This window comes from Nylanderia fulva, unplaced genomic scaffold, assembly GCF_048542155.1.
Source record: "Nylanderia fulva isolate GAGA-0341 unplaced genomic scaffold, ASM4854215v1 Scaffold28, whole genome shotgun sequence".
Lineage (NCBI taxonomy): Eukaryota > Metazoa > Arthropoda > Insecta > Hymenoptera > Formicidae > Nylanderia > Nylanderia fulva.
In genome coordinates, this window is record NW_028190347.1 from 1,719,820 (window position 1) to 1,736,094 (window position 16,275).

At 38.9% G+C, this 16,275-nt stretch overlaps 1 protein-coding gene across 3 annotated transcripts in view; it reads left to right on the forward strand.

Annotated features, from left to right (window-relative positions):
- Rbp6 (RNA-binding protein 6) overlaps positions 1-16,275 on the forward strand; it is a 590,474-nt gene that overhangs the window by 344,279 nt on the left and 229,920 nt on the right. For all 3 annotated transcript variants that reach the window (XM_029311221.2, XM_029311220.2, XM_029311223.2), the window contains exon 5: positions 14,807-14,848. In XM_029311221.2, the coding sequence (XP_029167054.1) occupies positions 14,807-14,848 (42 nt within the window). The remainder of the gene's footprint in view (positions 1-14,806; positions 14,849-16,275) is intronic.

Consider the following 16,275-nt stretch of genomic DNA (forward strand, 5'->3'; position numbering starts at 1 on the left):
GGATTCCTTGGGAAACACAAATGTAATTAGAAGGCACGGAAGCAGAAGGGGGATTAGTCACTTTGTAATCGTAATTCGGGAAAGTTTATGGCCCGCGGTTTATGAAGACGCATCCCGTCGAGTCGCCGGGAAAGTTCTGGTTATCACACTAACGAATTAAACCGATACAGCCGGGTTGCGGCATCTGTTACTAACGGCTTAACTCACTCGCCCTTTGCGTTGGATATACGGAGTACAGCCAGCATGAATATAAGTCGAAACTGGGGCACCTACATCAGACAGTTGCGGAAGGAACGGGAAATAAAAAAATCCCATATATCACGAGCAGAGAAATCAAGGAGCAGGATAGTGAATTCATGTAGCTGAACTATCTACGAAAAGAGCTGGGAGACTGCAGAAATAAAAGATGTTTTCTCACGTAATTTATTGTAACGATTCGTATCTTTTGTTATTGCGAAATTTATAATGTAGATGTATACCTAAATGCAATCATGATTTTTTTTAATTTGCATAACACATCCTTGTGGAAATATAAAAATTTCAATTCATTAAAATTAAGTAAAGATTGAAAAAAATTGATTAATTATATCTTATTTGTATATTACTGATATATCATCGATATATCATTGATATATTAATGAAATTTTAAAAAATATGAAGTCTTATTATAATCTCATTATATATTTTACAATTAAAAAATACGTTAATACATTTCATTATTAAAATAGATGAAAGGCAATTATGCTCGTAAATATCAGCATGACGGTGGGTTTTAGTCGATCGATTATTCGTCACGGTTTGTGTATTCAGCGTCTTTAAGGGAGCTTTAGGAAGGTTTTCGAAGGTTTCCCTTCTCACACTAACGCAAATATAACAGAGAAGCCCACCCTTGCGGCTTTCGATGCCTCGCCCTTTGATTTCCGGCTTCAGAGAAATGCGATCTCGTTAATGGCGCATAACATCAACAGAAACTTTTCCGTTCAATTCCTTCTTCCTGCCACGAAATAAACTATCGTTGTCAGTCGAATAATCAGCACTCGAGATCTGTAGGAAAAGTGGCGTGCGATAAATCACAAAGAGAGAGGCAAGAAGTTTAATTTTCAATCAAATAGCTATTATGTAAATGAAGCCATATATGAAAGGAAGAAGCGAAAGAAATTTTTCGGAGAGGAAAAACGATACATACATACACTTATAACAAATATAAATATAACAACAAATGTAAATACAACTTATAACAAATATTTAGATTTGTGCTGATACAGCGCTGTTATTTTTCATAATTGCCGCAAACATATTGAATCTATCTTTACTCATGTAAAATTGCCAAATTTATATTACGTACACGTTCGCAGCCTTAACGAGCTTGGGAATTACCAATGTAAAAAAAGAGGTGCACTATATCTTTCGTTAACAGCAAACATTTTATACTACAGCTGTATGTGTCATGTTTATTGAGCACAGCGTTTAACTAGAAGCTGGTTATCAAATTTGTATGTGACACAAACAGAATGTCCACTACGCTTCCTGTATATTAAAAAGATTTTGATTTGATATGTCAATTTTCTACGAAAAAATAGAGGCGAATGGAAACTTTACAATTTAGTGTTTCAATAGATACATCCGTTGTTTTCCCGTTTCTAATTCCGATGTATTTTCTGATTTAATTATTTATATCGAATCTATCTCATTGATCTTATCTACAATTCGCGTTAATGATATCGATGCTGACATAATCCATCAATTTTTAATGGCTTGTTATAATTTACAAGCATCAACGCCAACAAACGTCAATGAGGCAAGAAAAATTGCATTTGAGAAACCGTTAAAGATTCAACGGATGTTATCTGTCTCGTTGGTGAAGATTGATGGATCGTCAATGTCTTTAACGAGAATTTGAGGGAATTGATGAGCCGAGAGTTAAGTGCTTGTTTCATCAAACTTGAGATAATTTTTTCCTTGGATAATAGGGGTGTTATAAAAAAAATATTAAGAAATATTTAAATAAGAATTACTTTTAAATTTCAATATTTATTTCGCATTTCCCAAAAATCTTTTATAGATACATCAAGTATAAGAAAAGTTACAATATTAAAAAAGTCGCCGAATAAAAAGTTCAATACGATATTATCATTTACAAATGCCAAATTGAATCTTTTATTTTTTCCGCTGTTCCTCTTTAAATTCTTATTCTATCATTTATTATTAATAAAATGACGAATTGACTCAGAGAGTCGAAAAGTTAACACGGCAACATTTCCTTCGCTCTTCGTGGGTGGAGTTTTGTACGACGTGTACGCTGTATATGACGATGTATCGCGAATGTAAAATACCGCGTGCGCGTTGTAGGCTGTATCTCTGCCCCGGTGTGCATGAAGTATAAATAATTAGTATAATATATAAGCGTCCTGCGGCCACGGGCGCGGGTGCACCGGGCACCCGGTATATCGACGTGACCCACGGCTTTATTTCGAGGACGGTCACATATTTTACCCGTTAAATTAGCACGGCTGTCCGCGATTTATGTCACTCGTTTTGAGAAATCCATTGCCGAGATAGATCATTTTGACGCGATATTAAGCGGCAAACGGAAACAGATGCCAGGACTCGAATGTTTGAAACAAAACGCATCACTGGAGATCGACGCTGCAGCTGTTTGATCTTATTAAATAAACATTTAAAGGAGCGGGGCTGTGTGTATGCTAAGCGAACGGAATAGATTCAAACGCGTTATATCGATTTATTGATAGCAGAAGCTTCGGCTGCGGAAATTTAAGGCTATCTGCGAAAATGACGGCGGATGTTGCGTGAGAGAAAAGCGAGATGCGTATGATGGTCCATTCTCCGCAACCCTAAGAGAGGACGGTATCGTGTTTCTTGATGCTGAAGACGATGCCCTAAAAGCGTTTCTCTGGCCGATCCCTTAACGCAACTTGAGCTAGTGACGGCGCGCGAAATTTTCATTCGCGATAACAAGCAATTAAAAGAGAAAGAGAAAAAGCGAGAGAGAGAGAGACAAGACGTTCTTTTACGACATTGATATATATATATATACATAGAATGTCCAGTAATAATCGCCAAACCTCTCGTACAAAATGTATTTCATCGTTTATTTTCCGTAAAATTGCACCCCATTTATAAATCTTACGAAGAATAAAGCTTGCTCATTACGGAAATTATATTCTTGACTGCGTATCCTAAATTATGTATAATCTTCCGACAATATATTTGCTCAAGGATATATATTACTCGGTGCTGTTGCTACACATTAGACTTACTATGCATATAAGGATTGGTTTCGCCACAAAGATATGGAAGTTTAGCGAGAAATACGCAAATATATTCTCTACATTTCTTATAATTAATTCTAGGTAAATTTAAAACGTATTTTTAGCAAAAATTGTGTAATAAAAGATCGCAGAGATGTTGCAAATTGAAAGAGATTCGACTTTATATGAAGCTTTAAGAGCACGTAAATAATTAGCGAGGCGCAGTAACTTCTCGATTTTGTTCAAGTGGATTTAAATTTAAGAAAACTTTAATTCAGTTGAGACTTTTTAATATCAAAAATTAAAAATATACAATATATACTAATTGTGAGATCTTATTTTTCTCTTTCATCTCAAAAACTACAGCGTATATATTCTCAAATTTTTGTATCTTCCCTTCAACATCCTGCACAAATGTGTAATTTGCGTAATGAACCGCGATCGCGCAAGAAGTAATTCTCGCGGCTTCTAGGAGTTTGCTGGCCAGTTCGCGTCGCGCGACTTGGCAAAAGGGAGAGATCACGAAGTGGAGAAAAAACGAGAAGGGCAGCAGGGAAAGGAAGAGAGACGACGAAACAGTCCATTTCACCTGTTTCTCTCGCTCTCTTTCTATCTCTCTCGTTCTTCCCGTCTGTTTTCCCTTCCCAGCCTCTTCAACTCGCCTCATAGAGGCGCATTCTCGGGCGATCCATTTCCAGATTAAACACGCGTAAAACTCCACTCTCATGCGGTACATACAAGAACTACGCTCCTCTGCTTTCTTCTCCCTTCCCGTTCTTCTCCTCGCGTTTTAGGTCTCCTCTCCCCTTCTAACATGTACAAGGACATGGAACATTCCCTTCGCTCCAAAAGTAGATGACGGAGGAAAAGACTCGCGTGCTATCAATTTAAAATCTTCGTAAAAGCGAATTCCTTGCTTTTCGCCAAGCTGGAAATATTTGCTTAATCGTGCGATATATCGAGGAAGCCGATTCGTAATATTTCAAAGCACTAAACATTTTTTAAGCGCATCAGTTATATAAGGTATCAAGCACTCTATTATTAAAATGAATTAATTTGAAGTATGAGGAAATGGCGGAATATTCTTACAACATTTACGTGATACATATATATCTAATAATTAAATTCGTTGCAAAATTATTTTAGATTCCATCCATCTTGATATTAATAGGTACTGATATTCTCGAAATATTAATATTAATGAATCCAGATAAGGGATAAGAGTAATAAATGTTTTAATGATATTTCCATCATGCGATCTTACCAAAGTTATTGGCAAACGTCTGTTTTCTTAACGGGCCAATTTCCGGTTATCGGGCATGTTCGAGGCGAGGTCAGGGTCAGCCGAGATCGATGAGAACGACGTTAACGAGGCGCTGGATGCAGGCACGGACGGAGGCAAGCGTTATCGTTTAAGATGGGACGTGACGTCGAAATGGAAAGTACGAAGGGTGGAACCGCGCGAGAGGGTTGGGCGAGACGCGTGCAAGGCATTCGGAGCACAAAGCTCGTCGGGGATGACGGGAATGTTTTGCTGGGGGGTGGAACAACGGCACGGAAGGTAGGCAGAATGAGAGATACAGGGTTGGGATCTATTGAGCTCGTCGTGCGGCTTGCGCCGCGCGCATATTAACACGTCATAATAATTACGAATGTAATCAGCGACGCGCGCGAGAGCTTTCTGAATCGCGCGTTTTGCTTTCACCTCGGTTGGCCGCCTCTGCCTCCAAACGAGGAGGAGCGGACTCGCGCTCGATGTAGACGAAGGATCTTTCCCCGCGAAAGGGTGGAATAAAAGTTCCAGTACGGAAGTGAAGGGAGAGTTTTGCGAGGGATTTTCGCGCTGCGATATTTCGCTACGCCAATTTGCGTAATGAGACTGAGACTCGTTAAAAGCGAACAATGTTGAATGTAGATATTAAACGTAAGATATTTTCAAGTTGTGTGTTAAAATAATCTTTGATTAATTATTAAAAATAGAAAATAGGAAGATTACGAGATAAAAAGTTGTGTAGAATTATTATCAAATGTGTTCGGGAAAAAATGCCGTATGATTGAAGTTTATTGTCGAAAAAGTCATTTCTTTTGGAACTTTTGACGATTAATACGATATGATACGTACTGACAGTGAATGACTTTAGTCTCCAAATGTTGGATTTAATAGCGCATAGAAAATACAACGTGGAGGGGAGACAGTTTCCAAAGAGAAACATTATAATCCATTGTACAAGTTGGAGAACGAAGAGCGACAGAAAGTCTTAAGTAATCGTTAGAAAATCAATGGCGAGTTCTCAGGCGGTGTCTCACGGACAATGTGCAATAATCCACGGTCGAGAGCCAAGGAAGCTGCAAGCTTTCCCACGAAATAAGCGGTTAGGCAGTCGGGAATTGGGGAACGTGTTGGAAACGCGGAAGTGTGTCCTCCATCATCGAACTTGCAACTTGTCGGCTAATTGCATAGTTCGCCTTCTTGCCTACAAATCGTTACGAATACTTGGCCGAACTTGAGCTTTTCACCTTCAATCTTTAATTTATTGTACGTGTTTAATTTTCGCGATTATAATTTGTAAATTTTAATGCAAAATAATATTTTTAAAACGATATTTAAGAAAGAAATTTTAGATCGCAAGAGTTTAAGAGAAACTCTTGCGATCTAAAATCTTTGTTTTGCTCCGAAAACTTATCTGTTTTCCTTTCTTAAATTTTTTTAAATAAAATCAATCACTTAACCATTTGATTTAAAAAAAAAAACGATAGAAATGTATAATAGTTCGCACGACATTCAGGCAATTGATTATAAAGTAATGCGTAAATAATTGTAAAAACGTATACTTATATTAGAAGCTGCACTGTTATACCAATTACAATTGGCAAATGATCATTCGTTGTTTGAGAAATCTTGACGCGTCTGGTTTGGGATTCTTATGTCACGCGTCGCGCGCAAGATATTTCGTCGGAATCAAAACAGAAGTGGACGAGACGTAGACGCGTTATTGTTCCGGTTGCTTAAATAATTCATAAGCAATATCGCGCCGTGGGTCGCGGTCACGTCTTGGCTTCCCTACTGATTGGCTCGAATTTACGAGCCATTGTCGCCTGATTGGCCGCGCTTGTGCGACGGATGGTGGTTTCGTAAAGAAAAGCACTTTATCGCCCGAGAGCATTGACGCGCCGGGCGAGCGACGTCGCCGGCAGGAAAGAGCATGAAACGCTTTCGGTAATTCCTCCAAGGCTCGCCGTTTTCTCCCCGTTTCTTCGCCGCCAGCCACGCTCCCGATTCAACCCCGTCGAATTCCTTCGTCTCGCACAAAAGCTCCTCTCGAGGTATCCCAATAGAAATGGGAAACATCAGCGCGCGCTTTCTCTTTCTCCCATTTTCTCTCTCTCTTTCTTTCTCTTCCCGTGTATTCCCTCTTCTTTCTTCTGAAGAAGGAGCTGCTCTTTGTGCGGTATTTGTTGGCGCCATTTCATCCGCGAGATGATACCGTCGAATATCTACTCCGAAACTAGATGTACTCGTGGGTACGATTATTATCCCCGTATCAATCGAATCTCGAATTCAATGTTTGTTAAAAATTTATTCATGTTTTATCTATATAGTTTATCTATATTTTTATGGTTTATTTCAATATATGCATTTTAAAAGCGAAAATCCCCCATTCAAGAACGTAATAGCAACAACAATTTCTACGAAGAATACGTTACTTCGCATTGTCCCAAATTGTTTTTTATCGCAATTTCTTAGATCACGTTTCGTGTGAAATTTCGGCGCGACGTGTCGATGACTTCGAGGCCATTCGGTAAACTCTCCTGACTTTGCACGATACCTTCTTCCGCGACGACGGCGCGAGTTTGCGAAGGGATATTATTATGCCCGCTACACACGCTCTCGCGAGTTGCAATTTCAGTTCGGTCTGGTAGGTCTTGTTGCCCGTGACACTTTGACGCAAGCTCGGAGCAGAGAACGGTGTCCGGAGAGCGCCTGTGCCAGGCAGTTATGAGTTGCTTAATTGTTTTGTCACTGTTCGTCCCGACCTCGTCGCAGCAGCAACGTTCTCGTTGTCGTCGCTGTCGTTGTTATACGCCGCGCTAGAGTTTCTCGAAATCGTTTCCGGAATAGCCACGACTTGACCCTTCAATAACTTGGACCGCGCGCGAGATTCTGATGTCGCGCAAAATCGACAGACAGAACTGCATTGTTCGCTGAAGAGAAAGTTTGCGGTAATCATAACGGACTAGCAACGAATTGACGGTGCAATTTGTCTAAACTAATTCAGTTTTGTTAAACTTCGATAAATTGTGACATACGCGTTTGTGATACGTCAGGTTTTTATTTTTAAAACATTCTTTATATGTATTTTGTGACAAGTTTTTTGACATTTTAGATATATGTCATATATAGCACAAAAATCGCAGTTTCGCGATTGTTTCGTTCCATAATATACTAAAATATACTTGATTAGTTTTTATCGGAGCATTTTATTTTATTATGATACTAGTCAGAAAGTACACGATATCTCTATATGAACATTTCAAATATTATATTTTTCGTCGCTTGAATCTTCTTTTATTATGAAACAGCGTGTCAAATTATCCGATTAAATAATTATAATTTGTACGCTTTGTATAATATAATATTCATTCGTGTCTTTCATGAATATAATTTGATACCTCGCACAGTTTTTTTTATAACTGTATGCATTATAACACTTTCTTTTTGTACCTTTTAATTATTATCTATTCGCTTTCATAGTTCTTTCTGCTCTATTACTGTCGGCGTAAAGAGCCATCCAGATGGCAAGCGTTAAAGGATACATCGTGCCGTGATATTGGCTGGCACCGAATGTCGGTGACGCTGTCGAGAAGACTTCTGACAAGCGTTGTTATTAAAAATCTGAAGAAGCCGTGAGCTCGATGCTCTAGAAACGAAAGCATCTGCCATCCGAGAGAGAGTTGTGAAATAAGTTATCGGTATATTTGATATTTAAAAGTAATAAAATCTTTCACATTCACGAGAAGCAAAACATTATTTCTAGTATTCAGGATGAAATATCCGTCGGATAATCAGAGCTAAAATCAGTAATAGCACAAATTTACTGTTTTTCATTATAAAATATATTTGAATTAAGCTTTGGTTTTTTTTCATGCCATTGGCTTTTTTAGATGCGACGTTCCGTTAAAAATTTCGCAACAGCCACGACTTGACCTCTCAATATTTCGCATGACGAAACTGCATTAAATGAACCTCTTTTATGGTCCAACGTGGCAAATTTTCATTAGCGAGATTTTCCGGGGTTCTTGCTTCGACCGACATCGCAATAACGACGTATTCGTCGTGCGAGAAAAATAATGTGCGCCGAATCGAAACGGGAGTCCATTTTTATCGGTCTATACATCTTGATGGTAGTCGCAGCGGAACCGTGAACAAGACGCAAGAAGGGTCTTGGTACGCAGCTGGCGCGAATATTAAAAGCAATCGCTCAGCCCCGCGTAATAACTGACCGTCCGGTAGTATATAGCTGTACTCGCCCACGCTTCGCAATCCGCATTTATGTGAATAAAATAACAATCGTCGCTGTGAAGGTTTTTTTTTTATTTAGTTTGACACTATATATGATGCGCAAAATTTGTATATAGCTTTGTATACACGAAGCTTCTAATAATCGCAAAACTATCACGTTTAAAATACTTGCTTCAAAGTTTAGACATTGAGAATTATTTAATAAGCAGATAAATGCTCAAAGAGAAAAATTAACTTGCGTTTCAATTGTACAAAGAAAGTAAAAATTTAGTTTTCGGTTAATTTCAAGCTTGAATTTAATTTAGGTTATTTAATAATGGAAAAGTTGTAGTAAATGTTTTATTATTTTTAAAACATCGAGTCGTTGAGATATATAATAAAAAAAGAGAATTATTAAAATGTATTATAAATTTAAAGTACAGGAATCCGACAATAACGATGACACATTTTGTGTAATTATACTTGCAGAGATTTTTTTTCATTAATACACTAGCGGATGTGTAAAAAACGAGGATGAGATGCACGAGAAATGAAACAACGATGTTCCGTCATTGTAAAACTAGAAAAAAGCTCGCGAATAACAAAGGCAACGCTTCGCTCAAAGACCTGAATTACACGAGATGAATACACACATTACTAACAAGAGCGTCTATAGATTAAAGTCCGATAAAGTAAAGTAAGCTGACAATTAGTAAAGCGGAATTATATACATTTTTCATAGATTCTAATCAATTTTTATCAAAATATACGAATATAAAGATAAACGAAGACGATCGTCTTGAAATTATCTTGCAAGAAAAACTGAAATGTTAAAAGTAAATTAGAAAAGCTTATTAGAATTGCAAAAAAATAGTTCTCTTTTAATAAACATTCCTGAAAATTGATGAATCTATAGAGTGGATTAGGTACTTCTCTTTTTCATGGCTGTTAGGTAATGCCTCAATTTTCACACGGAGATGATGACGCCGACGACGAAATAATGGGAGGGAAAAAGACCGACCGTCCGACCCAGCGGAAATGATCAGTTGCAAAATCGCAGCCGCGTATTTGCCTTTAATTTGCCGAGCGAATTAACCGAATATTTGAGACGGGCAAACGCTATACCATTGAGGTTGGGAATGGAAACGAATCGGCACAGTGTATCTGAAATTTAATAATAATTCTCTCGTCTCCAAATCCCCACATCGCCAAATATGACATCCCCGATGAATTCCCGCCGTGTCTATCGCCTCTATACCTGCGCGAGTTCGATGTTGTCCGAACGGAGGCTGCTCGGGATAGAAATAAATTATAAGCGCTCTCTCTCTCTCTCTCTCTGTTTAAATAGCTAACGAGTCGATAGAAAATCGCTTCGTAGAAATGGAAACCGTGTAGAGCGGATAAATAGGCTATAGTATTTCGTCTTTGTAAAAGCATTTGACAATCGACGAGATTACTGAAAGAAATGGATCCATTTCTTGGAAACATTACTTGTTTCCATCATGCTAAGAAAATCGTATTTTCTCATTTTATTAAAATATAATTGAAGCAACAGGAATCGCTACAGAGAACTCTGAAGACATTAGAATAATCGGATCGCTCTTTGATAATGTAAATGTGCTTTGACGTCAATTGTTAGATTCGGGAAATTTCTTTTCAAAAATAAATTTCGTCACTCTCTAATGACGAATAGTGCACGTGCATGCAGTTTTGGAATTCGGCCGTTGTAATTCAAGCCGCAAATCATTCGTTCCCTCAACGTTATAATAGAAACTTTAACGTTATACGGTCTCCCCGGCTATTTCTATGTCTCTTCTGTCTTTGGTACGAGCGCGCGGCTACATACCTCGTATAACAGTTTAACCAGCATTCGAATTCCTACGGAATTAGCGCGAGTTCGCCTGTGAAATTTCTCGTTCGCGTTATCCGCGGATGCAGTTCGCCGTGGGAGAAGTAACAGGGTGAGAGAAAGAGAGAGAGTTGAGGTTTCGGAGGGAGACCGCTTACGGTCGCGATGGTGGGACACGCGAAGAATGGCGTCGTGAATTACTTTTCCAAATGCTCCCGATCCGACTCGAGGCTCTCCTTTCTACCGCGCCCCTTCAGGGTAGAAGCATCCAGGGGTAGGTGGCTCTTCCAATTTCCAGGCGTGCCAACCAGATTGAATTTCTATCGTCGACGACGACGACGACGACGAAGACGACGACGGTTGGCGGCCGATCATTTCGCGAGATATCGGGTAACTGGGTTATGTTTGCGAAAATGGCTTCGAGCCTCTCGATTTTTCTCGGTAATGCTACCCTCTCCGTTCCCCAACAATGTTCTCTTCTTTCTCTCCTCCCCAGTTTCCACGCGCCTACGTTCTCTTTTTCGTCTCTATCTTTCTCTCCGTTTCGTTCGTTCGTTCTATCTCCTCGTTACCAACTCTCTGTCCTCGCAAAACTATCGTTTGGTGAGACGAATCAAATGAATGCGACATCGAAAGCTCTCACGTTGATCGATCGAACGGCCACGAATTGTGTCCCGTTGACAAACGTTTATTACATCAGATAGAGAAAAAGTGATTACGACAGATATCATCTTCTTGATATTTATCACCGTGAAACGCAATTTGAATCTCCGGGGGATATCTGAATTAAAAGTTTGGATTCTAGAAGCATATTGATTACGAGTACATTAAAATAGAATTTACGGAATAGCTTTAGTCAAACTAAACCAATCTAATCAAATATTAAAGCTTTACGCGATCGAGGGTAGAAAGGGAAGAATAGTAGCTGGGAAATCTACATTTATTCAAACGTATTCATTCATTTCAATATCTGATGATTCCAATTTTTCCCTTTTATCCTCGCACCTGCAAAAACGATCGTTGGAATTGTTTCTCAGTCTATATACATGTTATATATATACATATATACCTATATACCCCAAACCATAGTTATAGCACGCAACTTCGTATCCGACGTACGACACGTACAACGAAATCCGTTGCAAATAGCTCCTGCGGGTGCAGTAGCGAAGTTTCAAACGTACTCTTCCTTCATCCCCGCCTACCCCTTTCGTCGTATCGGCAGGCGGGATCAGAAGAAGAGGTATTACCGAAGCGAAAGAACGATGGGAAGACTCTTCGTCGTCGTCATCGTTGACGACGATGTCGAGACGCCTCTCCGTCCGGGAGCGTGCGAGCGACCGGTGTGAACTTCGCCGTAGGGGATTATGCAAACGGGAGTGGTTCCCGAGATCGAGAGAGAGAGAGAGAGAGATAGAGGAAACCGCGTCGTCGGGGTGGATGATGACGGTGACGGCGGGCGGGTTCTCTTGCTTGTCATTACCACGTTCGTGGCTTCCACCGCCCGGGGTGCCGGCCGCTCTCTGTTACGAGAAAGCTTGGGAATAGTAAAACTCGTCCCCTCTCTCGGTTCTCGCATACGAGAATAACATTCTCTTTTGTTTCCTCTTTCTCCTTTTTTTTTTTTTTTTTTTTTTTAATGGCGCTCCGATGACACTCTCAAAGCTAATTACAAGCGTTCGCTGGAAGCCTCGTATCGATCTGTTGAAATAATTCGAGATCGCGAAAGAGCGCCGGATGAAACGAACGTGAAGGATTTTGAGTATGAACGGGAGCGACAGCGTCTGTCAATATTTTGAAAATATTCATCGGTGTTATCTTATAAACAAATCTTTCAAATAACACGTAGATAAATGAAAATCTCTTCACGTTTCTGATATTAATTTATTTTAATCTTTTTTACAGCGTAATGATATGCATTTATACACACGTGTATACTTTTTTCTGTCGTAAATATAATTTGTAAAGAATTATGACTCTCTTGTAATAGTTAGCAGAACGGTGGTAATGTGGCATGGTGAAACTCGGAACTGGGTAGTCACGTTTAGCACTAAATGCGCATCGAGAATACAGATGTTGTTTCATTTAGCATTAGAACAACTGGTGAAATCGGCTGATCCCTTCATCGTGTATAAGTAGGATGGTAAGGGTCTCAGCAAATGCTGGTGTTAACAATAAATACTCTCGTAGATTTCCGCGAGCTTAAATGTTCATGATGTTATTTATCTCACGGTACTGTAAGTATAATTCAAGTTTAATGCGTATACTATATATAGTATAAAGCTCCTAATATAATGTAATAAATTAATTAGATTATTTGTTAATACATGCGCATACAAAATAATTTATTTGATCAATATTTAACTTTACAACAAACGAATATATAATTTCTATTTTGCATACTTATAAGTGACTTAAAACTTGTATCTTTATTTAATAATAATTGCGCGTATAATTAAATTTAAATTGTAGTAATACCTTTCGTAATGCATTCCCTCATTCTTAGTAAAATCTTTGTCGCATGACTTATTAATTAAAATTACGCAAGAAAGAGAGATAAGAAGCAAGTAAATTATAATTTTATTCCGATCTTGGAATTTATATGATTTTGTTTTATGAGATTTTTTTCTTAGATTTATTTAATTAATAAAAATAATATAAATTGATAGCAGAATTAATCGGTTTATAAATGTTAATCCAATATTACAACATGTATGCAGTAAACTGAGAGAATCGAGATTAAACTTTTAATAATCAAAATGATGGATTCGTATCGACAAAACAAAATATAATATAGTATAGTACAGATGAGTAGTTGAAACGTAATCATGTAATAGAGAAGTCATCTGATCCAAATGTAGACTAATCAACGTAGCTCCATTTATTGATCGAAATCGGCAACAGTTGGGGAATTCGAGATTAGGTCTTCGGGATTCGACCAGAGCGTTCGAAAATACACTTTATGGATATTGACGAGATATACAATTCTGAATTTGAATCTGTGACATAGAATCTACTCACATCGCTTTGCAGTCGATGGAAGAGTTGAGTATACCTAGGTCGCAATATATTCGCGAAAATATCATTTCGTGTAAAGGAATTCTAACAGAATGTCACAATTTATGTTATCAAAAAATATACATGCTATATTATACTATACTCAATTTATACTATAAAAATATTGTTATAAATAACTTTTTTTACTTAATATAACGCATTGGAAATATTGCAGATCGCGTATAATTTTTTTAAAGCTTTTTATTTTTGCAAAATATAATTCGTCATTATAATAATTTTTGAAAAAAAGATTGTCGCAACTTGAAGCGCTTGTTCGAGATCTCGAGATGCTAAAATTCCCTCAAATTCAATTTCCTGCAAAATTTCCAAATATCTCTTAATCTATCATTGAATGTTACAATTGCATTGATTAATAATTGTATTCTCTTTTTAAAATTTTAAACGGCGAAAAGCGTTTGTCGTACAGGAATCGACAGAGAAAGAAAAAGGAGCCGGTTTGAATCGGTTCGCCGCGCCAGAAATTTACGTGGCTCTCGCGCCGGAAGTTCCTCGGTTTTGTGGCGTATAGGGTTCCCAGGCCTTCGCTTTTTAGTGAAGCGCGGAACATAAGGTGCGCTTATACGTTCGACTTAGTCGGTGTGTTTCATCTCCCTCGGGATGGTCCGCGAAGTGAAAAGAGGCGGTGGCGCGGCAGAGGTAACCGAGAGTTCGGTTAGTCGACTCGGAGTTCTCGAGAGCACCTACTCTTTATTACTATGTAATTAATTGTAATGGGGATTTCAACTGGGAAAACAGTCCGGCGAGAGAGCTTCCCCTTTTGTACGTTCGTTCATTCTTGTTTCCTCCCTTTTCTCTACGTTTTCCCACTGCGCTCGCGTATAATACGTATTTTCATATTTGTTTCTTCTCTTTGCCCTCGCAAACTCGCAGGCGAATAAGATTTGTCCCCGAGTTTGAATTCGCATGTGGCGCGTAATGTTCTTTTCCAGGTTATATCGCTGTAGCGAAACTCCAGGATTATGTGGCAGTTTGTTTGGGATTTATTATTGAAAAATTTAAACAAGTTGTTGCTAAATACAGATTTTTATTGTTACATATAAAACATTTTTATTACGTATTTTATTAGGTTTTAGACATTTTATTTAATTCCTTTCCGTTTCTCTGTTTCAGATCGACCCAAAGGTAGCATTTCCTAGGAGAACACATCCAAAGGTAAGAAAGCTTTGTATATTAACATCACAAGTTCTATGTCGTTATTACGGTTCGAGTCTCTCTCTCTCTTTATTCATCGTTTGTCATTTAATATTCGATTGTGCCTACAAGAATTTTACAGAAACAAATGTTATAAGTAGCAATTAATAATTATGAATTAAAAATATTATCAACATGATTATATGGATAATAGCGTCAAAGCTTGAAAGCATTAAAATGTCAAAGCGCCATATCATCTCCGATACTATCGATAGCTTAATCTCGTAAACGCCCGAAGTGCTAAAAATTGCCATTACGGATGCAAACTTTATCGGAAGCAATTCTAACGCGAGAAATCGAAACGGTTCGTCCATTTGTGAACGCTGACGTTTATCATATCAGTCCCCAACGGCGTGGCGGAGTAAAATAGTGGGTTAACGAGAATTACTCGTAGCCGGGGCTCGCCGTTACGTTCATTTGGAACTCGCTATTTTTGCCGTGCGTAGAAAAAGCCACGAATGTGGAAACGCGACGGTATAACAGTGGCAGAGAGGCGAGATGGGAAGGGGCACCGGTTTAAAAAGTCGAATGATGACGCGCTCAGAGGACGTGATTGAAGAGGGAATAATAAAGCCGTCTCTCCGCAATAAGAGCAATTAAACGTAATTCATTTCGAAACCCGGAATTACTTCCTTGCTGGCTAGATAATCGCGGCGACGTTCGGCCGCATCAAGGAGACCCGCGCAAAGGACGAAACTGTAAAGCTAGAACGAGGTGTATAGCTGATAGAGCGAGCGGGATAGAGGAAATTGTACACGAGTGCACGCATACACACAGAAGCGACAACGGTAAAGTGGCGAGAGAAAATTTGCGCGACTTAATAATATAAATGCCACGGACGCGAATTACCGGCGAGTGACTGAATTGCGCTAATTTTAATTGTACTCTTTCCCTTTTCCCGGTGTGCGGCTATTCTCCTACCTTTGTCCATCGTCGCGTTTATACGTTTTTACGACGCGTGCGCGCGCGGCCATCCCTCTTTCCTCCACAGCCCCATCACACTCGACCCTCTCGACCGGCCACCCTTCACGGCGTTTTATTTCGATGGCAGAATCCGAAGGGACATAATTTACGACGCGCGTGTGGCCGAAATCACGACGCAGCGAGTGCCGCCGGTAATCACGCGTCTCAGCAATCGGAAAGTGTCAGACGAACCTAAAAGTGAATGAAACATTTGCCGCGGGAGAGCCGAGAAAAATAAATTTTCGAATCATGAGAGAAATATATAGGACACTCTTTTTGGCATAGACTTGAAATCGGAACAAATGTCACTTTTATGTTGCATATATGACAATTTTGTTTGGAAGTTCCGACTAAATCTCATCTATCACAAACGCAAGAATATTTCAGTGCCAAAATTTCGAATCTCGACTTTGGAACTTTAGCTG